This window comes from Myotis yumanensis, unplaced genomic scaffold, assembly GCF_028538775.1.
Source record: "Myotis yumanensis isolate MYYU_CA2020_CCGP unplaced genomic scaffold, mMyoYum1.0.hap1 SCAF_2, whole genome shotgun sequence".
Classification (NCBI taxonomy): Eukaryota; Metazoa; Chordata; class Mammalia; order Chiroptera; family Vespertilionidae; genus Myotis; species Myotis yumanensis.
In genome coordinates, this window is record NW_027223753.1 from 100,990,628 (window position 1) to 101,015,365 (window position 24,738).

The following is a 24,738-nucleotide window of genomic DNA, read 5'->3' on the forward strand; positions in this document are numbered from 1 at the left end:
ATTTTGAAGAAGTGGCGTTAGAAGAAGTGGGGGGTGGACATATAGAAAGGATGAATGAAAGGAGATAGATGAAACAAGTATACGAGTGTGGATGGGAGAGTTGGGAGGGGTCGACCTCAGTGAACGTACCTCTATCAGATTGAGGACGTTTTTAGCAAAGGCCAGTTTAGGAGTACCCTAATTAAGTTAATAACAATGTACCTACCTATATAGTTTAAGTTTAAAAAAGTTGGCTCTCAAAAGAAATTTCAGTCGTTGTACTGTTGGTATTTGGCTCTGTTGACTAATGAGTTTGCCGACCACTGGGCTAGAAAGAAAAAAAATGCTGACTCTGCTCACTTTGCAGCCTCTCAGAACAAAGCCAGCCCCTTAGCTGAATATACAGGCTCAACTCACTGCACCTGCATTCACAGCCTCATGGTTTCACCTGGGCCTTGTGCAATGAGCTGTGTTAGAGGAAGATTATACAGTGGGGCCTTGACTTACGAGTGTCCGACGAGTTTTTTGAGATACCAGCTGTCTCTCGGCTGATTTTTTGCATTGAGTTGATAGAGCAATTTGAGTTAACGAGCTCCTTAACGAGCTCGGTCTCAGAACGAATTAAACTGGTAAGTTAAGGCCCCACTGTACAATTATTCTAGTACTAATGAGCACTCCAGATGAGAAGAGAACAGGTTGGGAACTAGCTGGCCCTCATGCACAACCAAATAATAACTGCTACAAGAAGAGCGATCTCAAGTATATGTAAAAGGAAATCTCTGATATCAATTGTTTAAAAATTGAATGAAGTGCCTCATGGGTGCTGGGTTCAATTTTAACATCAGCAGTTTTCAAATGTTTCAAAGCAGTAAAACATTTTTCAACTAAATTTAGTACAGACACCAAACATATAAAACAGATAAAACTCAAGCTGCTCTGGCTGTGATGTAGAAGGGGAGAAAGGTCACCCAAGTATCTCCCATTCAGCTTCCCACTGGTCCCAGCAGTAGCCCCAGGGGCACTTCCATGAAAAGTAAAGATCCAACTGAGGGCAGTGTGACAACTACTGGTTTAGATGGCCTTGAAGATCTTCTTCTATTCTTAAATTCTAAGCATCTCAGATGCCATGTTCTGCTCAAACCCCTATAATGCTGTGAGAGATGATATTGACCTGAATCAGGGCAATGGTAGTGAGGTGCTTAAAATCGGACAGATTCTAAATATTAACCTGAAGGTAGAGAAAAAAAGATTTGCTGTCAGATTAGTTGAGAGTATGAGAATAAGAGGCATCAAAGGTGATTCCAGGAACTTGGTCTGAACAAGTTGAGCAAATAGAGTTGCCACCATCTATGATGAAGACTGGTGGCAGGAGCAGGATTGGGTTGGGAGACCAAGATCTTAGTTGTGCATATACAAATTTGAGATGCCTATTAGATATCTAGTGAAGCTTTTAGTAGAAAGGTAGACATAAAAGGAGTCTGAAGTTCAGAGGAGAAATCTGAGCTGGAGAAATAAATATGCGACATCAGGATATTGATAGTATTTAAAGCAACAATACCAAACTAGACCACCCAAGGTGGAATTGTAGATGGAAAGATCTACAGACCGAGTCTTAGAGAAATCCAGTTCTGGCAGCCGCCATTCCTGGAAGTAGAACAAAACCATAAAGGCACAAACAAGCCTTTCCCAGTCCACCCCACCACCACACATCACAAAGGGGTCCAATGGAGACATCTGGGAGAACTCAGATAGGACAACATTGCTGTCAGCATCTAGTTGTAGGAGAAAGTGCTAGGTTCTCGAGGTACAGAACCCCCATTGTCCACCATACTCGCACAAAGGAATGGTGCCCTGAGACTGAGGCAACCTAATTACAGAGGGGACACCCACATCACCTAGGAATATAGGGCATTTTCCATGGCCCAGCCAAAACCACCTCACAGAGATCTCTGAAGCACTAGACATATAAATAAGAGAAAATAAAAACTTGCATTTCAGCTGTCTAGGCAGAAAAATAACCCAACAAATACCATGAATAACCAAGGTAACATAGTAGCTCAAAAAGATGGAAAGTCTCCAGAAAGTAAATGTAAAGACATGGAAATATGTGATTTAAATGGCAGAGAAGTCAAAGATTGAAGTTCTGAAACAAACAAAACCTCAACAAGTTACATGAAAATTCAGAAGGGCAGTTTTATGAATTCAGAAATATAATCTATGAAAAAAAGGACTACTGCCCTGACCGGTTTGGCTCAGTGGATAGAGCATCGGGCCGCGGACTGCAAGGTCCCAGGTTCAATTCTGATCGAGGGCATGTACCTTGGTTGCAGGCTTGATCCCCAGTAGGGGGCATACAGGAGGCAGCTGATTGATGTTTCTCTCTCATTGATGTTTCTCTGTCTTTCCCTCTCTTTCCCACTCTCTAAAAATCAATGGAAAAATATCCTCCAGTGATGATTTTAAAAAAAAGAGAGAGAGAGATGAAGAATAAAAAAGAATAGTCCAGCCAGCATGGCTCGTGGTTGAGCATCAACCTATGAACCAGAAGGTCATGATTCAATTTCCTCTCCTCTCCTCTGTAAAAAAATCAATAAAACTATATTTAAAGAAAAAAGTTTTTTTTTAAAAAAAGGACTACCTTGCCAAAACCGGTTTGGCTCGGTGGATAGAGCGTCGGCCTGCGGACTGAGGGGTCCCAGGTTCGATTCCGGTCAAGGGCATGTACCTGGGTTGCGGGCACATCCCCAGTGGGAGATGTGCAGGAGGCAGCTGATCGATGTTTCTCTCTCATCGATGTTTCTATCTATCTCTCTCCCTTCCTCTCTGTAAAAAATCAATAAAATATGTTTAAAAATAAAAAAATAAAAAAAATAAAAAAATAAAAAAGGACTACCTTACCAATAAGATTGAAATGACAGAAAGGAACTAAATAGAAATTCTGAAGTTGAAGAACTCAATAAAAGAGATGAAGAATAGCCCTAGCCGGTTTGGCTCAGTAGATAGAGCATCAGCTTGCAGACTGAAGGGTCCTGGGTTTGATTCCAGTCAAGGGCATATACCTTGGTTGCAGGGTCTGGGCCCTGGTCAGGGCCCGTGCAGGAGGCAACCAATTGATGTGTTTCTCTCACATTGATATTTTTCTCTTTCTCTCTCTCTTCCAATCTCTCTAAAAATCAATGAAAAAATATCCTCCAGTGAGGATTTAAAAAAAAAAGAGAGAGAATGAAGAATAAAAAAGAATAGCCCAGCCAGTGTGGCTCAGTGGTTGAACACCAACCGATGAACCAGAAGGTCACAGTTCAATTCTTGGTCGGGGCATATGCCCAGGTTGTGGGCTCCATCCCCAGTGTGGAGTGTGTAGAAGGCAGTGGATCAATGATTCTCTCTTATCATTCATTAGAGGCCTGGTGCATGAAATTCATGCACTGGGGAGGGGGGGAGTTCCTCAGCCCGGCCTGTGCCCTCTCACAGTCCAGGACCCCTTGGGGGATGTCCACCTGCCGGCTTAGGCCCGCACCCTCTGTGTGTGCATGGAAAGGACAGGACAGAAATTTCATCACACACCTGGAGTCACAGTGAAGTCACTGTTCCCTTCTTTTTTTCATTATACCAATTATTTTTATATTGTTCTTTCTGATGAAGTCAGATAGTTCTGGTAGAGTTCTTCTATTTTTTTCAGAGGCAGCCACAAACTGTGCATCACTTGTAGCTTGAAACAGGTTGCCAAGGGCCAGGCACAGATAGTGTCTGACATTGGCCTACACCAGAGTCCCTCCCAAGAGGCCCAGAACCAATACACCAAATGACCAGCTTCAAACAACATCAGAGCAGGCTCCATCAAACTTCACCAACAGCATATCCAAAGGAAGATCACAGCAGTACCTGCACAGCAGCTCACATGCCATGTCAGGGTTGAGCTTCACAGTCAGCTAGTCAGAGACCGAACCCATGCACAAACTGGCCACCATGAATCAAGACTCAATTACAACAGAAGGCCCACAAAAGCCATACAAAGGGCACTGCTAGAGCACGCAGCTCAGATCAAGGCGACTGCACCACTGGGTTCCACAGGACACCTACTCCATAATGCCACTCCATAAAGACTTGGGAATCATAGCAGATCTATTTTATACATAGAAACAAACACAAAGAGGCAGCACAATTAGGGAAACAAGAGAACAGGCCCCAAATGAAAGAAAAAATCTACAGAAAAAGAGGTAAATGAAATGAAGGCAAGCAATGTATCAGATATCCTATCTAATAGGATAAAAGAGATAAAAGAGAAACATGGTAATTAGCCGTACATCCGCTACCCTTCCCATTGGCTAATCAGGGCGATATGCAAATTAACTGCCAGCCAAGATGGTGGCCGGCAGCCATGCACTGAAGCGAACAGGGAGGCTTGCTTGCTCCAGTGACTCCGGACTCCAACGTTCCCCGCCTGACTTGCCGGCCTCTCAGCTGCAACTCTAAGCAACTATGTTGCAAATATAGAAGCTAAACAAAACCCCAGAAACCTGCTTTAGTCAGCCAGGCTTCAGCCAGCCGGACCGCAACATTGTATCAAATACAGAAGGTAAACAAAGGCCAGAAACCTGCTTTCAGCAGCCGAGGCCTCAGAGCTAAAGCTGGCCCAGAATTAAAAAAAAGAAAAGAGAAAAAGGAGCGGTTGGGAGCTTCAGTTACCCGCCAGCCTGAAAACGGTTCTCAGCCCCTCAGCCAGACTGGCCAGGCACCCCAGTGGGGACCCCCACCCTGATCCAGGACACCCTTCAGGGCAAACCAGCCAGCCCCCACCCATGCACCAGGCCTCTATCCTATATAGTAAAAGGGTAATATGCCTCCCAGGACCGGGATCAGCATAACAGGGGGCAGCGCCCAAACCCCCTGATCATCCTGCGGCTCTGTGTGTGACAGGGGGCGGGGCCACAACCTCCCTATCCGCCCTTCTCTGTTTGTGACAGGGGAAGGTGCCCCAACCCCCTGATCAGCCCTGCTCTGTGCCTGATAGGGGGGAGCTCCCCAACCCCCTGATCGCCCTGCGGCTCTGTGCGTGACAGGGTGCAGCGCCCTAACCCCCTGATCGGCCCTGCTCTGTGTGCGACAGGATGCAGCGCCCCAATCCCCTGATCCGCCCTGCTCTGTGTGTGATAGGGGGCGGTGCCCCAACTCCCCTATCGGCCCTACTCTGTGAGTGACGGGGGAGCTCCTCAACCCCCTGATTGGCCCTGCTCTGTGTGTGACAGGGTACGGAGCCCCACCCCCCCGATGGGCCCTGCTCTGTGCATGACAGGGGGCAGCGCCCCAACCCCCTGATCCGCCCTGCTCTGTGTGTGACAAGGGGCGGTGCCCCAACTCCCCTATTGGCCCTGCTCTGTGCGTGACAGGGGGGAGCTCCTCAACCCCCTCATGGGCCCTGCTCTGTGCGTGACAGTGGGGAGCTCCCCAACCCCCTGATCGGCCCTGCTCTGTGTGTGACAGGGTACGGAGCCCCAACCCCCCTGATGGGCCCTGCTCTGTGCATGACAGGGGGCAACACCCCAACCCCCTGATCGGCCCTGCTCTGTGTGTGACAGGGGGTGGCGCCGCAACTTCCCTATCGACCCTGCCTTGAGTTTGACAGGGGGCGGTGCCCCAACCCCCCGATCGTCTGTACCCTGAGCGTGACTAGGGGTGGCATCGCAACCTCCCGATCCGCCCTGCTCTCTGCATGACGGGGGCAGCGCCCCAACTCCCCAATCGGCCCTGCTCTGAGCCCGACCAGGGGCTGCACCTAGGGATTGGGCCTGCCCTCTGCCACCCGGGAGCAGGCCTAAGCCAGCAGGTCATTATCTCCTGAGGGGTCCCAGACTGCGAGAGGGCACAGGATGGGCTGAAGGACCCCCTCTCCCCCGCCGAGTGCACAAATTTTTGTGCACCGGGCCTCTAGTAGAGTTATAAAGATGCTCAAGGAACTTAGAGATACCTACGCCAGCATGAAAAAGGACATACAGACCACCAAAAAAATTTCTCAGGAAAAAAAATTCCATATCTGAGATCAAGAGTAAACTGAAAGGAATAAAGAGTAGGTTGAATCAAATCAACAATTTGGAAGAAAAGGTAGAAGAACAAAAAAACCAATCAGAGCAGCAAAAAGAAAAAAGAATTTAAAAAATGAGGATCATTTAAAGGAACTTTGGACAACATGAAGCTAACAACATTTGCATTATAGGGGTATCAGAAGGAAAAGAGAGAAAGCAAGGATTAAAAACTTATTTGAAGAAACAACAACAGAGAAATTTTCTAGCCTGGTGAAGAAAAAAGACACACAAATCCATAAATCACAGAGTCCCAAATAAGATAAACCCAAAGAGGCTCACACCAAGATACAATATTTGCTGTGGAACCAAATATTCAAATTATCAAGGGCGACATCATCAGCCAAGATTAATATATCCAGCAAAATTATCCTTTATATATGAAGGAAAAAATAAAGACTTTACAGATATACAGAATCTGAGGGAATGTACCACCACAAGACCTGCATTACACAAAATACTCAACAGTGTTCTTCTACCTGAAACAAAAAGACAAAAAGATACACAACTATGAGTAAGATGACTAACAGACAGAAGCAGAAAATTGCAACCATTGTTCAGAATAGGGTACTATACACTTAAATGTAACATAAAGGTTAAAGGAGTAAAAAAATTAAAAAAAAAGAAAAGAAAAGCGCAACTGCAATTTAGAAATAAACAGCATAAAAAGGGATAATTTGTGACAACAAAACATAAAAGGACAGTGGGTAAAGGTCTGAATTTGCACATGGAAATGGAGATAAGATGCAATCAGGAATAAAAAGAACTACTGTATATTTTAAACTTTCTTTTACATAAAGCTAATGGTAGCTACAAAAAAAAAATCTAAAACTGAGACACCTAACAATATAACATTAAAAAAAGAGGAAACAAGGAAAAAAATCATAGAATGCCATCAAAATGAAATTAACAGAACATAAGGGAAAATTAACAATGGAGACACAGAGCTACAAGAAAACAAAAAATAAAATTATTATATTATATATCAATAGTCACACTGAATGTAAATAGGCTGAACTCCAATAAAAAGACACAGAGTAGTAGGTTGGATCAAAAAGGAAACCCAATACACAGCCTTCAGAAGACCCATTTCAGCTGCAAAGACAAACATAGGGGTGAAATCTGATACTCCAAGCAAACTGTATCCAGAAAAAAGCTGGGATAGCCATGACAAAATGGGTTTCAAGATAAAAAAGGTAATAGACAAATATGGACATTTTATAGAGATAAGGGGACATTAAATCAAGAAGACATAACACATTAATTTATACGCACCCAATCTGGGAGCACCAAAATATATAAAGCAACTACTAACAGAACTACAGGGAGAAACTGGTAAAAACATAATCATAGTGAGGGACTTAAATACTTCACTAATCACTATGAACAGATCATCCAAACAGAAAATCAATAAAGAACTATCAGCCTTAAATGACACATTTGGCCAAATGGACATAATCAATATTTACGGAGACTTTTATCCCAAAACACTAGATTATATATTCTTCTTCTAGCGCACATGGATCATTCTCAAGGATAGACCATATGTTGGGACTCCAAACTAGCCTCAGCAATTTAAGAAGACTGAAATCATACCAACCATATTCTCCAACCACATGCTTTGAAATTGGAAATCAACTGAAAAAAGCAAACATACGGATATTAAACAATAACTACTAAACAATAACTGGGTCAAAGAAGAGATAAAAAGATTCAGAGACAGCTCAGCCAGTGTGGCTCAAAGGCTGAATGTGACCCATGCACCTTGAGGTTACTGGTTCCATTACAGGTCAGGGCACATGCCTAGGTTTAGGGCTTGATCCCAGTGTGGGGCATGCAGGAGACAGCTGATCAATATTTCTCTCTCATTACTGATGCGTCTATCTCTCTCTGAAATCAATTAAAACATTTAAAACATTAGCTGGACCACTTGTCAGATGCAGATTCTCAGGCCCCCAGCCATGGAAAGACACTTCCTTTTTCTAGGAAAAATTATATGACCTAGAGGGCCTCAGGAATCTGGAATTTTAGCACTCCCCGTCCCTTAGGTGTATCTGTCAAGTAAGGACTAGGAAAAAGCTTTACCCCAGTCTTTCCGGATAAGAGCAAAGACGGGAGGCAGAGAGGAAAGGCCCGCCGGGCTCTGCCTTACCTTCTCGATCCTGCCCAGGAAGAGCTCCTTGGCGAAAGCGTGGGTGCGCGGACTGGAGCGCAGCGCTCGCCTGCTAACAGCGAAGGACCGCAGAGCCCAGCAGGTGCGCGCGCGGAGCCCGCAGACCATCATGCTGTCCAGAGTGCACACCCTCGGAGGACTGTCCTGGATTCCCGCTCCGGCGCCCCGATGACGTCACAACACCGCGCCTCTCCACAAGCCAGAGCGCATGCGCGGTACCCGATGACATCACTTCTTTGCGCCTTCCACCAGATGGTGTGCATGCGCTATTTATGATGTGATTGTTCTGCGCCTTCCGCTGATCAGTGCGCATGCGCGGCTGGCGAAGCAGGCCGGGCTAACACCATCTTAATGGTCTCAGTTCCCAACGTTGGGGAACCTGAAGGACTTTGTTTTGAAGTACTAACGGTTGCCGGGCTGGTGGAGTTCATTGGTAGAGCCTCCTCCCATGCACCGGAAGGTGGTGGGTTCGTTTCCGGTCAAGGACCCGTCCCTGGATTGCAGGTTCAATCCCCAGCCTGGGTTGGGGGCACCAAAAGATTCCAGATCTCTCTGTCTCTCCCCACCCCACCTCCCCCCCCCCACCCGCATTTCCCTTCCACTCTCCAAAAATCAATGGAAAAATATCTTTGAGCCCAGTTGGCATGGTTCAGTGGTTGAGCGTGGATCTATGAACCAAGAGGTCATGGTTTGATTTCCGGTCAGGGCACATACCCAGGTAGTGGGCTCCATCCCCAGTAGGGAGCATGCAGGAGGCAGCCAATTCATGATTCTCTCTTATTATTGATGTTTCTATCTCTCCCTCTCCCTTTCTCTCTGAAATAAATAAAAATATATTTTTTAAAAAGAAAGAAAAATATCCTTGAGTGAGGATTAACAAACATAAATAAGTGTGTGTTATTTCTATTTTGTCTGAACATATAACATTGCATGGTATTCTTCCGTCCTTATCCCCACTTATGTTTTAATCTTAGACCTTTATAATTTACTAGAGGCCTGGTGCACAAAAATTTGTGCACTGGTGGGGGGGGGTCCCTCACCCCGGCCTGTGCCCTCTCGCAGTCTGGGACCCCTCGGGGGATGACCACCTGCTGGCTTAGGCCTGCTCTTCGGGGGATTGGGCCTAAGCTGGCAGTAAGACATCCCTCTGGCAGCCCAGCAGCCCTTGGGGGATGTCCACTTGCCAGCGGGGAGCAGACCTAAACTGCAGTCAGACATCCTTAGCGCTGCTGAGGAGGCAGGAGAGGCTCCCACCACCACCGCTGTACTGGCAGCCATCAGCCTGGCTTGTGGCTGAGCAGAGCTCCCCCATGTGGGAGCTCACTGACCACCAGAGGGCAGCTCCTGCATTGAGTGTCTGCCCCCTGGTGGTCAGTGTGTGTCATAGTGACCAGTCATTCCCTGTCTTTCTGCTGTTAGGGTCAGTTTGCATATTACCCTTTTACTATATAGAATAGAGGCCTGGTGCACGGGTGAGGGCTGGCTGGTTTGCCCTGAAGGGTGATCCGGCTCAGGGTGGGGGTCCCGCTTGGGTGCCTGGCCAGCCTGGGTGAGGGGCTGATGGCTGTTTGCAGCTGGTCACACCCCCTTCAGGGTGGGGGTCCCCACTGGGGTGCCTGGCCAGCCTGGATGAGGGGCTGATGGCTATTTTCAGGCTTCCCACACCCCCTTTAGGGTGGGGGTTCCTGCTGGGGTGCCTGGCCAGTCTGGATGAGGGGCTGAGGGCTGTTTTCAGGCTGGCCAAGCTGGCAACTGAAGCTCCCAGCCTCTCCTTTTTTTCTTTTTTCTTTTTTATTCTGGGTTTTATTTAACTTTCTATAATTGAAACTTTGTTGCCGCTCCAGTTCTGAGGCCACAGCCTGCTGAAAGCAGGTATCTGGGGTTTGTTTAGCTTCTAAAATTGCAGCTTTGTTGCTTAGAGTGGAGCTCAGAGCCTGGCCACAGCAGGGAGGAAGCTTGGCTTCCTCCATCACTGGAGCAAGTGAGCCTCCTACTCGCTTCAACTGCGTGGCTGCTGGCCTCCATCTTGGTTGGGTTAATTTGCATATCCTGCTGATTAGCCAATGGGAAGCGTAGCGGAGGTATGGTCAATTACCATGTTTGTCTATTATTAGATTAGATGTATCCAGTGCTCATCAGTCCTTTTGTCAAAATTTCTCAAATCTCTTGGTTGGTTTGTCCTGTGATAGATTCCTCAGAAAGGACGCATAATAAGTGTATTCACCAAATTCTTGTATGTTCAAAACCTATGCAAAGCTTCTTTTCTATATTCTTTTAAAATTGAGGTCCAGAGAATTTATCTTCTAAGTTAATTAATTGTATTTGGATATGTCTCTCAGTGTTGATAATTGTGGGCTAGTTATTTTCCCCCCAAGGACTTAGATCATTCAGGATGCAGGTTCACCTCTTCTTTTTTTAAAAAAAAATTTTTTTATTGATTTCAGAGAAGGGAGAGGGAGAGATAGAAACATCAATGATGAGAATCATTGATAGGCTGCCTCCTGCACACCCACGACTGGGGATTAAGCCCACAACCCAGGCATGTGCCCTGACTGGGAATCCAACTGTGACCTCCTGGTTCATAGGTTGATGCTCAACCACTGAGCCACACCAGCCGGGCATCAGCTCTTCTTTATTATAGACCATTTTCTTTCATTACAGTCTTACATCTTAGTCTTATTACATGTACATATATGTTTTTAAAAAATATTTTTTTATTGATTTCAGAGAGACAGGCAGAGGAGGAGAGAGAGATAGAAACATCAATGATGACAGAGAATCATTAATTGGCTGCCTCCTGCATGCCCCCTACTGAGGATCAAGCCCAAAACCTGGGCATGTGCCCTTGACTGGAATTGAACCTGGGACCTTTCAGTCCACAGGCCGACGCTCTACCCATTGAGTCAAACTAGCTAGGGCTATATGTTCTCTTTTCATCTGCTACATCTCTACTTTCTCTCTGATCTCTAATACCTCCTTACATTTTATTTCCTTGGATCCTTTTATTTCCATCCTCAATGTCCATTTCTGTACTTTCAGTTATATCTTTTCTCCTTTAGGCAGCTGAGATAATTTTGTCTTTTTCTTTTTTTTTCTCTTGAGTTTAGTGAGCTTCCATTGCACATCTTATTTGTCCACATTTTTTGTTGTTAATCCCACCTGAGGATTGCTTCTTCAGAGAGAGTGGAAGGGAGGATAAGGGAGAAAGAGAAATAGAGAGAAACATGGATGTGAGAGAGCCACATCAACTGGTTGCCTTCTGCATGCACCTCAACCAAGATTGGGAAGGGAACCCACAACACAGGTATATGCCCTTAACTGGGAATTGAACCCAAGACACTTCAGTCCATAGGGTGATACTCTAACCACTTAGCACACCAGCCAGGACTTATTTGTCCAATTTTACAGTCAAAACTCAGTTCTCAAATGTCTCCCACCTCAAACAATTTAGTTCTCAACCAACTTGTTTACAGGAAAAAAAAGTCTGGGATGTGGAACAAAACTTCAGTTTTGTGACCTGACAACCCTTTTATGATGATACCTAAGCACGACAAAAAAGCTTCCCAGCAATTGTTGACAGTTTGGCTCAAATAAAATAACAATGTACCTACCTATATAGTTTAAGTTTAAAAAATTTGGCCACTTACAAAGGAAAGGAGAAAATGTACATACAAAGGAGAGAATGATCACCCTGACTGGTTTGGCTCAGTGGATAGAGCGTCGGCCTTCGGACCAAATGATCCCGGGTTCGATTCTGGTCAAGGGCATGTACCTTGGTTGTGGGCACATCCCCAGTAGGAGGTGTGCAGGAGGCAGCTCATCGATGTTTCTCACTCATCGATGTTTCTAACTCTTTATCCCTCTCCCTTCCTCTCTGTAAAAAATCAATAAAATATATTTTTTTAAAAAGGAGAGAATGATTAGCACAATTTTAAAATATGAAGAGGCAACCAAAAGTGCTAATGTTGCTAAGGGTGTGAAAGAAACAATGATTGCAGGGAATTAAAGAAGTAAAAAAACTTGTTGATTTGAATAAACAAAAAGCAGTTAGCTGGGTGACAGCATTTCAAAGTCAGTGATAGGAAAAAGCAAATATGCTGCATACTGACCTGAAAGATATCTCTGGACCCAGTGCTGAAAGTGATTCCTTTAAGGCTGGTAAGGGATGGTACAATAAATTTAAGAAAAGTGTTTATTTAGAGATTAAACAGTACATTAGGCATGTACTATACATAAGAAAGGTTAAAGTGGAATCATTTGTGGGTCTGGAACAAATTAATTAAATTTACATTATTTGTAATGGGAAAAAAATAATTCAGTTTTTGAATAAATCACTTCTTAAACAGCATTTGAAATGAATTAAGTTCCAGAACCGAGGTTCTACTGTATTTTGAGCTTCTGAGTTTATGACTTGTGGTGTTTTTTCATATCTTATTGATTGTTTAATCATGTTTAATTAATGATGTGTTGTGTTACAATTTCCCCCTGCTTTGGGTTTTTATCCTGTTTGCATTTAAGTGTGTTTTTATTTGCTAAAAAGTTCTCATTTTCCTCCTTAAAGTATTTTTGTATGAAGACTGTGTTTATTTGCATTGGATTTTTCGAGACCAACAATAGCAGCATGCCGCAACCTTCGTGGCGGGGTTCAGGATCTGAAGGAGGGGCCGATGCACAAATGAAAATGCTATACAAGAAATATGAATTTAGAAGGCATGGGGGGCCAGGTGGAGACCTCTTTCTTGAAGAAGCACTCCCGAGACTGAGTCCCATCTGCTTTTTATTCAGTTTTAGATACACATCTTGCCCTCTAGCAATGCATACATGCATATCAAAGGTAAAGTTTGGTAAACAGTAAAAGGATGATCAGGTTAGGACCATGGTCGGCAAACTGCGGCTCACAAGCCACATGCAGCTTTTTGGCCCCTTGAGTGTGGCTCTTCCTAAGCCTTAGGAGTACCCTAACTAAGTTAATAACAATGTACCTACCTATATAGTTTAAGTTTAAAAAATTTGGCTCTCAAAAGAAATTTCAGCCCTGACTGGTTTGGCTCAGTGGATAGGGCGTCGGCCTGCGGACTGGAGGGTCCCAGGTTCGGTTCTGGTCGGGGGCATGTGCCTTGGTTGCAGGTGCATCCCCGTTGGGGGGTGTGCAGGAGGCGGCCGATAGATGTATCTCTCTCATCAATGTTTCTAACTCTCTGTCCCTCTCCCTTCCTCTCTGTAAAAAATCAATAAAATATATTTTAAAAAAAAAGAAATTTCAATCATTGTACTGTTGATATTTGGCTCTGTTGACTAATGAGTTTGCCGACCACTGGATCGTTAGGAAATTGCCTTGAGCCATTGAACCCACAGCAGGGCAATATTATGCTGATTTTCAGCCCTGCTGAATATCAAAGTCCATTGGCCTTCCAATGATTCTTTTTGCATTAAAATGCTAACTGCTGTTGGCTTTAGCCTAAAAATGTCCCATTTTGCTTATATAGTTGTGGACAAAAAAGGGCCACATGCTAACCTAACTCAAGGCAGGCCTGCATGGCAGCCTTGCAAACTCAAGAGACCTAAAATAACCACAAAGCATGGTCTGAAATGAAAACATTTAATTAAAAATCAGTTAATAGTGGGTAGTCATGTTCTAGGCCAGTATCTTCCCTGACAAACATCAACTTTGATTTTACTGAGCCTATTGTCTTTTTGCATCTAAGATAACATACCTGTGGAATGTCAGGGTAACTTGTAACTTCCCTTTTTTCAGACCCCTCAGCGCACAACAAATGGTGCCAGGGCACCAACCACAGATTCCCTTATTGTTTTGTTATCTGCTAATTGCTGACTGTTAACTATCCTGTACCCACCTACGTAAAAGAGGTTTGTATGTATCATTTTACTTTTTATCTAATCCAGAGGTTTCCTAGCTTTGCTTTCTCCCACCTCCCTAATCTATCACCAGTGGATTTAATGTAACCCACTTATGTCTCCTCCTTTGATGGTAATTTATAAAAATAGGTGAAAACCACCATCCTCCAGAGCATTATCTTAATTTGTTGAGATTCTGCTTCCCAGCAATTGTTGACAGTTTGGCTCAAATAAACTAACAAAAATTCTTATGTTAACACAGTGAACTGCAGTTCCTTTAATAAAAGACACTTTATTTTTTTTTATTTTTTTAAAATATATTTTATTGATTTTTTACAGAGAGGAAGGGAGAGAGATAGAGAGTTAGAAACATCGATGAGAGAGAAACATCGATCAGCTGCCTCCTGCACATCTCCTACTGGGGATGTGCCTGCAACCCAGGTACATGCCCTTGACCGGAATCGAACCCAGGACCTTTCAGTACACAGGCCGACGCTCTATCCACTGAGCCAAACCGGTTTTGGCGACACTTTATTTTTTTATGTCTGTCTTATTCTGTGATAGCATCTTGTTTTGTTTTGTTTTAATATTTTTACTGATTTCAGAGAGAAGGAGAGATAGAAATATCAATGATGAGAGAGAATCATTGATTGGCTGCCTCTTGCATGCCTCTTACTGGGTTTCCCTCCCCCACCAAGCCTCCCAGGGAAACCTCACTTTCCCAGGTGCCTCCCTCTTCTCAGAAGCAGTGCCTTTTGCCACTTCTGGTCCCATGAACTTTCCAAGTCTTCTCCTTCTGATTCACCAGGTCTTACTTCTCTCCTCGCATGTCCACTCTGGGTTGGTCTCTGTCCTTATAGGCATGAACTCTAGTTGATGTTATCTTTGTCCTACCACCATTAGGACCATGCCATCTCCCCTTTTCCATGCAGCAGCCCCCCAACCCCCAGATCTCTGTTCTAGTATGAGATCTGATTTCAACTCTGCCAGTCTAAGATGTTTATTTTCCCATTGACCTTTCACTAAAATTTGTGGGATTTTGCTCTATCCTGGTTACATTCTAGTTCTGAGCAATAGGTAATTTAAAAAATGTTTTTATTGATTTTTAGAGAGAGAGGAAGGGAGAGGGGATAGATAGAAACATTGATAGGAAACATCATCAGTCAGCTGCCTCCTGCATGCCCCCTACTAGGCATTGAGCCTGCAACACCAGGCAGGTGCCCTGACCAGGAATCGAACCAGTGACCTCTTGGTTTCTGTGTTGATGCTCAACCACTGAGTCACACGGCCAAGTGAGCAATAGGTAATTTTATTTGTCCTTTTTCTGAACAGCTCTTCAAGGATGTGAGAAGAGATTCAATTTAGATGGTATCAATAATACTCTGGTATTTTTATTTTTGAATGCTTTCTTCCCTATTTACTCCATGAAAGAGGAATGAAATGCTTTAGTTCCTACCATTCAGATTTAATTGGAACTTTTTTCTTATAGGACACTGGTCACATTGTGGAGGTGGGCTGGAGTGCAGCTAGAATAGAAAGGGAAGGAAAGATTACCTAAAATTGTCTTAAAAGTCATGAAGCTACATATTAGAAATAGGGGCCCTAGCTGTTTTGGCTCAGTGGATAGAGCGTCAGCCTGCAGACCAAAGGGTCCCAGGTTTGATTCCAGTTAAGGGTACTTATCTTGGCTGCAGACTCCTCTCGGCCCGGGCCCTGGTCTGGGCCCAGGGAGGAGGCAACCAATCAATGTGTTTCTCTCTGTCTTTCCCTCTTTCTTCCATTCTCTCTAAAAATCAATGGAAAAATATCCTCGGGTGAGGATTAACATAAATACATACATACATACATACAAACATACATTAATAAATTAATTAATGAAAAAAAGAAATAGGGGTAAGTAGCCTTCATAGACCAACCAATAAGTCTTTATGACAAGTCCACTCTGATGAAGGTGAGCTAGGCTCCCTTGGAAAGTGATTGCTAAATTGAACACATTGTACAGAGAGGCATCTCAGGTGACACAAGGCTTCCCAGAGCTGCCAAAATAGTGTCAATGTGTACCTAGGAACTCAGCACTAAGGTTAGATTCAGTGGTGTTCATCTCTTCAAATCCCAAACTCTTACCAGAATCACCAAATACACTCAGTAACTATTATTTCCTGTTTGTTCCTTGTTCACCAAAAGAACACTATCTGAATGGCCAGCACATCATGGGATGTCCATATGATGGGCCATTAGGCAGGTGTTAGAAACTACTGAGTCTTTCATAACATCAGAATACACTAAGATTAAAAAATAAAAATTTACACATATAAACTTTTACTAAACTGTATGCTATAGAATTCAAGAGCGTTCCAAAGCTAAATATGTTTGGGAAACAGACTATCTTTCTGAGATTCACAATACACATCATCTTTTTAAAAGGCTCTGAGAATTCCTGCAGTAAAGAAACTAGTTGAGCCCAGCCAGTGTGGCTCAATGGTTGAGCATCGACCCAGGAACCAAGAGGTCACCAGTTCGGTTCCCCGTCAGGGAACATGCCTGGGGTTCCAGGCTCAGTCCCCTATAGGAGGTGTGCAGGAGGCAGCCCATCTCTCTCTCCCCCTCCCCCTTCCTTTCTCTCTAATATCAATAAAAACATCATTTAAAAAAAAACTTGTTTAACTTTAATTCAGCATTTCCTACATGTTTTTGATTGTGAAAATTCTTTCTTTTTATGAGAAGCACCAAATAATACTTACACACCTTTTGGGACACACACAGAAGATGTGAACTATGTAACTGAAAAATATGTGTGAAGAAAAGATGGAATGAAAATAGATCAAACATTTAAATATAACTATTTTAGGGTTGGTGGGGTTGTGGGTGATTTCCCCCCCTCCCTGCTTCTGATAAATCTAGTAATTCCAAATGCTCTAAATGTTAAAACACTTTTGATGAAAGATAAAACAATGATTAAAACCCTCCGACTACTACCCAAACTACACCTTGACTTAAGAAGAAATGTCGCCCTAACCGGTTTGGCTCAGTGGATAGAGCATCGTCCGCCTGCGGACTGAAAGGTCCCAGGTTTGATTCCGGTCAAGGGCATGTACCTTGGTTGCGGGCACATCCCCAGTGGGAGGTGTGCAGGAGGCAGCTGATTGATGTTTCTCTCCTATCGATGTTTCTAACTCTCTCTCTCCCTTCCTCTCTGTAAAAAATCAATAAAATATATTTTTAAAAAAATAAAGAAGAAATGTCAGTAGGATCCAGTTTTTTCCCAGCACTCCGGTCCACATTGCTTTTTTTTAGGTCTTGGATCTCATTTTGAACCTGCAAATGCCATCATGCATTTCAGCACTGAATTTCCTTTTGGGGCTCTGTGGTCTTCATATACTCAGTAGAACATTTATTAAAGTCCTACTTTGTGCCACGTGTTGAGGTTACAGCAGTGTGTAAGGACAGCCACTGTCCTGACCTTGTGACATTTACTATAACAAAGTTATCACACTACTGAATATATAACTATAGGTAACACATTTCAGAGGGGATAATGGCCAAGCTAAGACTTGAATGATGAAGGAGCTAACTGAACACAGATGCAGAGGGCCCACTTGCACAGGCCCAGTGGCAGGAGAAAACTCAGCTTGTCTGGGAACCTCATGTGGCTGGAGAGCAAGGGGAAAGTGAAGGTGAGCCAGTCCATGCAGAGCCGCCCATGCAGCTCTCATGAAGGCCATGTTAAGGATTTTGTTTTTTCAATCATAAGGGCAACAGGAAGCCCTTCACATGGCTTTACACGGGTGGCACCTTAGAGATTCCTCTGGTGCCATGTGGGAAACGGGTTTGAGGGACCACGATGTTACAGGAGGCCAGTCAGGGAGCTCTCGTCCAGATGACAGATAGGTGACGGCCTGAAGCAGTGACAGAGGTGATTCAAGAACATGTAGGAAGAGGAAGTCAAAAGGGCTTGGTGATAGATGGATTTGGAGTCAACGAAAGGTGTCAAGGACAATCCCCAAGTTCTCATTTATGCAACTCAGTGGTGACACCATTTGTCAAAGTAGGGAACACAGAACTTCGTGTGTGTCTGTGTGTAATCATCAATTTGGTGATGGAGATAAAGATCCAAGGGAACATGGGTGCTCAGAGTGGAGGTCTGGGCTGCAGATTCACATTTGGAAGCTAGACTGAAACTGTGGATCTGCATGAAATGGCCTGAAAAATGTAAAGAAAGGAAGAGAGCTTGGACTTGATCCTCAAACCAACACTTACCAGCTCTACAAAGGAGACAATGAAGACATCCCAAAGAGGAAGATCACAGTGTGGGAACAGAGGTGACAAGGAAATACTGTTGCGGGAACGAACTTGAATAGTCTCAAAAGCTGCTGTGAGGTCAAAATGAGGGCTAAAAATGTGTTGTAAGTGGGGGAAGGAAACAGTAATCATGAACCACGTTTGTAGAAGTTTGACAGCATCATGTGTGTCCCACCTAGACTCCTCAATGCCAAGGGTAGCAAAGGGCTGAGCAAACAAGTTTCCATAAAATGTTGATGATTTACACACATTAAGATCAACCAGTTGTTTTGCTATGACCCTGCTTCCCCATGCCAACTATCACTTTCAGATGCATTTTGACAAGACCAGTTCTGTGCTGGTCACTGGACACAGAGAAGTGGGTCAGGTGCACTCTATGCCCCCAAGGAGCGCACAAGCTGGAGCGGGGGAGACAAGCACACATTGGTGTGCAGTTCAGTATGTCTTTAACCCAAATGCTGAAGTAGAGCTAAGTATTTCAGGGGACTTTAGTAACTAGCTTTACTCTGTTGAAGAACCCTTGAATGGCCTGGAAAAGGAATGGTTTTCTGAGAACATCTTTGGATCAAAATTCACTTTTTTAAAAAAATATATTTTATTGGATTTTTTTACAGAGAGGAAGGGAGTGGGATAGAGAGTTAGAAACATCCATGAGAGAGAAACATGGATCAGCTGCCTCCTGCACACCCTCTACTGGGGATGTGCCCACAACCAAGGTACATGCCCTTGACCGGAATCGAACTTGGGACTCTTCAGTCCACAGGCCGATGCTTTAGCCACTGAGCAAAACTGGTCAGGGCCAAAATTCACTTCTTAATGAGTGGTAAGCCATGGTTAATTTTGGTCACTAAACCTTTTTGTTTTCCACAAATTTGATCTACTAGTTTTATTTCATTTTATGATATGCAGTGAAACTTTAAGGCAGTATTCTCTGGAACTGGATTTTGTTCCAGGAAAGAAGGAGAAGCACAAGTCAGTCATGTTCTCATAGAACTCTTCCAGTAGAATCAGAATTCACCTTCCGGATTCTGCACATCACGTTAATCTGGAAAAACAGACAACGTTGACCTCATTAAATAAACTCCCATCAAGCATTTGGAAACTAGACCATTAGAGTTTTGCCCTCCATAAGGCATTTCCAGTCCACCTCAGCTCTTCATATGGGCCACCTCCTCTCTCTAACCTGATAAAAGCACTAAAATTTGGAAGTTGCTAGAAATTATAAATACCTTTGACATATTTTATTGGAGTCAAAGTTGGGATATGCACCTTTATCTTAAACATTCTCAAATTAAAGTCAGGCCAGGGTCTTCCAGGAGAACCAGTGCCCACAGTCACGACAAAGATGGGCATACCTGTCAGCTGGAAATCTCTCTGGGCCAATAGGGAAACATCTGGACTTTTCAGAAAAGGAGTCCGAGAATTTTAAAGGATTTATTTGATTTCTCCACATGATCACAGCTATGGTTTTACATCAATAGAGTCTGTTACTACTCACAAACAAATGCACATTAAAACAAAGCACTCTTTTCCTCCCCAAAGTTACAGAGTGGGCGTCAGGCTTCTTGTGAGCAAGGCATCCCTTGAAGTCTTTGAACAGTCTTTACTCAAGACCAGATTCTAGTCATTTAAAACAACTTGAAGGTGAATGACAGTTCTCAAGAGGAGACAGATACTGCATGCGGCCTCAGCAAGACCGCAGACAGAACAGCAACACCAACGTACATGCACATGAGGCACAGGCTCTTCCTGCTTGTCCCTTTTCACCACCCGCACTTCACACTGATTCACTGTGCAATGTTTCTTTGATTATTGTTATTTAAAATATGTACAAAATTACTCATTTCAGACAGGAAGGGTGATGATATTTTTACAACAAAACTGTAAGATGCATGCTTAACCTGTAGACACAGCTTCATACGGAATGCTGAGTCAACACCTAGGGTCATGTGTAAGTGGCTGCTGTCTTTCTAGGTCATTTTAAAGATGAAGAAGAGGCCTCTGCTGCATGCAGCGCAGGGTGGGAAGTCTCACTCCACGGCGACTGGAGACATTGTTAACAAGATGTGCAAGTCATATTAGGATGAACTTTATTTTTACAATGTTGTACAATTCATTAATAAACTTAAAAAAGTACAAATATATGATTTAATTGTTGTCCCAGAAAAGATTTTTGTGATACTACCAGATGTTTCCTCTAAGGGTCTCCTGCTCCTGTCAGAAATTATGTAATTGAAATAATTTGTGTGACTTGAGAAGATGTCCCGAGTATACTGACACACAAGATGGCACAAGCAATGTGGTGGCACTCAGCCTCCTGAGGGGACAAGGGCTCTGTGAACAATAGGTCCCCACGGCTGTGACTCTGACAGGCTGGGATCCAGAGAGCACAGCCCCGTGAAAGCAATATGGAGCACATGTTTATCAGAAGCTTTTGCTGCCCAGACAATGGGACAGCCTCTTCAATGGAACAATGTGCTCCTGGAAACACCTCCCAGGACAGGTTTACAAATAAAACATGGAGAATGACCAAACCTCACGGTTCTGAACCCAATACCCTGTATAAAGTTGGAAACACAGGGAGAAACTGAGTTTGTTCAAGAAGCCCTATTTCACAAGACCTGGCCCTGTGGCACTGGACAAAACTTCAGGGCACATCAATAATAGTTTTGGAGGTGAATTCTGAATGGTCCTTGGAGCACGGAGGATGCAATGGAGAGAGAGCCCCTCCCACTGGCCCCATCAATGAATGTACTGTTGGTTCTTTCTGTTTTGTTTCCCCTAGTTATTGCCCCTTCAGAAAGAGCAACCTTGTACTAAATAGCCTGTATCTTTTCTGGAACAACCTAGAATTTACAGTTGAACTCTACCGTTGGTACAGAGGGATAAAAAAAAAGCCGGCATATTTAATATGTTATCACTTTACCTCAACTATTTGTCAACAGTAACACTGATATATTTTGCAAATATACAATATATAAATGTGGCTTCACACAATCAACACCGATGACACGCAGTACAATTTGACTTTTCCTTGTCAGAACATCCTTTAAACTGCATACTAGAGAATGCTTTGGGGAGCCTGGCTTTGAAAGAAAACCAAAGAATTCAGGAGTCAATGGACTGGGGAGCCTCCCACAAGCTGGGCCTGGACCAGATCAGGCACACCTGTGCTTTTTATTCCTCTCTGAGCAGATGTCCAAGACAGAAAAGTCGTACCAATGGGAAGGTAAAGGCGGGCAGGTTAGTCACACTTCCTTTTTTAAAAGGCGTAACTCTAGATTGCTGTATTTGCTCTCTGTGGAGATTAACAAAGTGCTCAGTTTGCAGATTTGCTGGTATGATGGCCTCAATGACATGACAAAGGAGGAAATGGACAGATGCCCAGCCGGCTGGCTAGGGTGGGCTCCCTCTGTCGTCTAGCCACAGCTCGCCACTCCTTCCACGGAGCATGGAGCTCCGCAGCCCACAGTCCTGCGTTAGCTTCGCCCTTTCTGAAAGGGCTCTCCACCTGGGCAGGTGCCATGGGCAGTCCTCGGGTCCCACGGCTTAGGAACACAGCACTGGTGGCTGCAGTGTCGCGAAAGGCTGAAACTACAAAGTATGGCCCATGTGACTCAGGCACAGAACCGGACGCGTGCAGCGCCCGGCCCCAGGGGAGCAGATGGTGTCACAAGACGGAAGCAACAAGAGCACAGCTGAGAGTCATGTGATGCCCTGGCAGCTAACTGGACCATGACAAGGCAACGGGGGCTTCACCAGTGAGGGCTGGGCACTTGTCAGCTGGGATCAGAGGGGCCACAGTGATGACACAGGGGTTATGCTAGCACATGGCTACATGAAGTTACAATGATCATGGCCACCACTCAGAAAATAAAACAGGAACACACACACCGCCCTGGGTAGCTAAATGCTAACATCAGCCTGCAGGTTTGGAAGAGGCTCCTGTTGCAGTTGGAAACAGGATGAGGAAGTATGGTGCTGAGGGAGGCAAGGATGAGAGCTGGTCTTTTTCATGTTGGAGATGATACGTCTGCAGTGTATGATGCCCCTCTCAGAGGACTCGGAATGAGTGTGCATCAAATCATGTGCATATAAAAGAACCATGGGTCATGGAAATTCACAGTTATCACAGCTATTCAAGTGTCATGAATGTGTGTAACCAATACTCTAAGACAGCCAGTTCTTAACCAGCCATCCTGAGTTGCTCTGTAGTTTACTGCATTTTATCTATTTGCTTACCTGAAATAACAGAGCAGTTATAATACTGATTACTTATGATAGTATTCTGTTAATAAAATAAGGATTTATATAAAGCGATATTGGACTTTTTTTAAATAGTAAGATGCTATGTTACTTGGCACAGTTAGTAATGACTGAATAAGTAATGAATAGTTAGTCCTAGAGGGACTTCTCTGCTTTTTATGAAAATATGGAAGTATCTGAGTTTGTCCTTAGCATTTAGATTTTTGGTCTACTCTCACATTCATCTAAGGTACTGTCTTTCTATCAGGTATGTGGAGCTCCTTGTAAAGTCTATATTGCTAATTTTGTGGACTGAAATGTTTGCCTTTCACACACAAATACTACCTATACAGTATATATTTATTTATTTATTTATATATATATTTATATTATATAAAGTTTACTTACGTATTTTCATCAACCATATCAGGTCTACTTAATTTTGCCCATTGTCAATAAAAGAGCAATAATGCAGCAAGTTTTGGGTTTTCTGTTTTGTTCTGTCTGTTTTTGTGTGTCTTGTTTCTTCTTTTTCTAGGCTTTTCATATTTATGTACAGTTAGGGAGGAGAGAGCTGAGGGCTATAGCTGGAGAAGAGGGGGGCAATATCTCCTGGGCTGGAGGTACTGTTTCAAGGTTGATAGTGCCTGTGGCCCACCCCTTGGGGTTGAGGTGGATGGAGCCCAGGGCACCAATGCTAAATTAAATCAGGAGCTTTGCTCCCTATAACACAAGCCCATGTGCTCAGGGGTTCCGTCCAGGCTGTGGGAAAATGGGAGGATGGGAACAGAAGTGCCCTGGATTTGGTCTGAGGCTGGCTGCCCCAGGCGTGCCTGTGTGGTGTGCACTTGTTCCGGGGAGTCTGGGACCCTGGCCCAAGCTGTCTACACAATTGTGCTGATGCCACTGGGTTTGGCCTTGTTGCTGGGAGGGGGCGGTGGGGCGGAGGAATGCCCGTGGTGGTGTGCTGCGTGGCCTGGATGGCTGGCATGGGCCAAGGGCAGTGGTGGGTGGCTGTGCGTGTGGGCCCCGTAGGGCACGTGCCCCCCATGGGGGCCATGGTGGTACTGGTGTGCATGCTGGATGTGCTGGGGTGGGTGGTAATGGTGGTGGTGGTGGTAGGGGGGTGGGTTCTGCTGCACGTGGCAGTACTGGGTATGATGCCCATGCGTCGGGACCTGCGGAGGGCCCTCTGCAGGCCCCTGGTGGTGGCCCACCATGGAGTGCTGCGGGTGGGGCAGGCCTAAAGGGTGTGGGGGTGGCTGGGGAGGGGCTGAGGATGGGTGAGCCTGAGGAGGGGGCTTCCCTCTTTTACTCCCAAATAAGGAGCCCAGGAGGGAGGATGAATTAGGCATAGTCTGGTGTGGGCGAGATGGACACTCGCGTGTTGATGTAGCTCTCCGGCGCATGTGAGGACTGCTAATGATGGACCCCTAAAAAGGAAATTCATAGAAATCAAAATTAAAAGATCTTAAAGCACTTATGTCAGAATGATTTTTTTTTTTTAAATGTAAAAAGTTCACCCACTGACTGCTAATCTTTAGTTTAGTTCAATTCACTGCCCGCAGAGGGTAGGGCTGGGAGCAGGCAGGACTCGGGCTACTTCTCACACTATTGTGGCACGTCAGCTGGGGCGGGGCTGGAGGGACCCTGAGAAGGGGCATTCCAGGGAGGACAGGGGACACTGGGCAGGTGAGGAGGGCCCTCCTTTCTAGTCATAGTAGCAGCAGCAGTACACGTTTGGGCTCTCTCCTGACAAGCACCCTGAGCTTTCAGATCAGAAGTTTGTTTGGGGGTGTTTGTGAGCAATGTGTGCTAAGGGGAGTGGGGCAGGCTAGTGTGCATGAAGAGGAACGCTGTTCCTGCTGAAATCGCAGCCTCAGCTTTCCTGGTTCCTCTCAAAGGGTCTGAGGGCATTTGCTCTGCCTGTGTGGAACCCCAGGTTTCTGGGAAGGTGGTGAAGGGAGAGGAGAGGCTTGGGAACCCTTGTCCTGGGCATGGGGACTGCCTAGGCATTTCACTGCAGCTACCTACTGCAAACCAAACAAGAAGAAACAAACAAAAATATCTACAAGCTGTGGTTAAGATGTGAACAGTAATACAGAGATG

At 44.6% G+C, this 24,738-nt stretch overlaps 2 protein-coding genes across 12 annotated transcripts in view; both read right to left on the reverse strand.

Moving 5' to 3' along the window:
- Positions 1 to 8,396, reverse strand: part of ACAD9 (acyl-CoA dehydrogenase family member 9) — a 61,383-nt gene extending 52,987 nt beyond the window's left edge. For all 3 annotated transcript variants that reach the window (XM_070405871.1, XM_070405870.1, XM_070405872.1), the window contains exon 1: positions 8,209 to 8,396. In XM_070405871.1, the coding sequence (XP_070261972.1) occupies positions 8,209 to 8,340 (132 nt within the window). In that variant the 5' untranslated portion in view covers positions 8,341 to 8,396. The remainder of the gene's footprint in view (positions 1 to 8,208) is intronic.
- A 10,960-nt stretch (positions 8,397 to 19,356) lies between these two features.
- Positions 19,357 to 24,738, reverse strand: part of IQSEC1 (IQ motif and Sec7 domain ArfGEF 1) — a 189,316-nt gene continuing 183,934 nt past the window's right edge. For 5 of the 9 annotated variants that reach the window (XM_070405876.1, XM_070405873.1, XM_070405874.1 and 2 more), the window contains exon 14: positions 19,800 to 24,062. In XM_070405876.1, the coding sequence (XP_070261977.1) occupies positions 23,514 to 24,062 (549 nt within the window). In that variant the 3' untranslated portion in view covers positions 19,800 to 23,513. Of the gene's footprint in view, positions 19,430 to 19,799; positions 24,063 to 24,738 lie in introns of those variants that run through there. The other 4 variants (XM_070405877.1, XM_070405878.1, XM_070405880.1 and 1 more) reach the window with 3 other exon arrangements.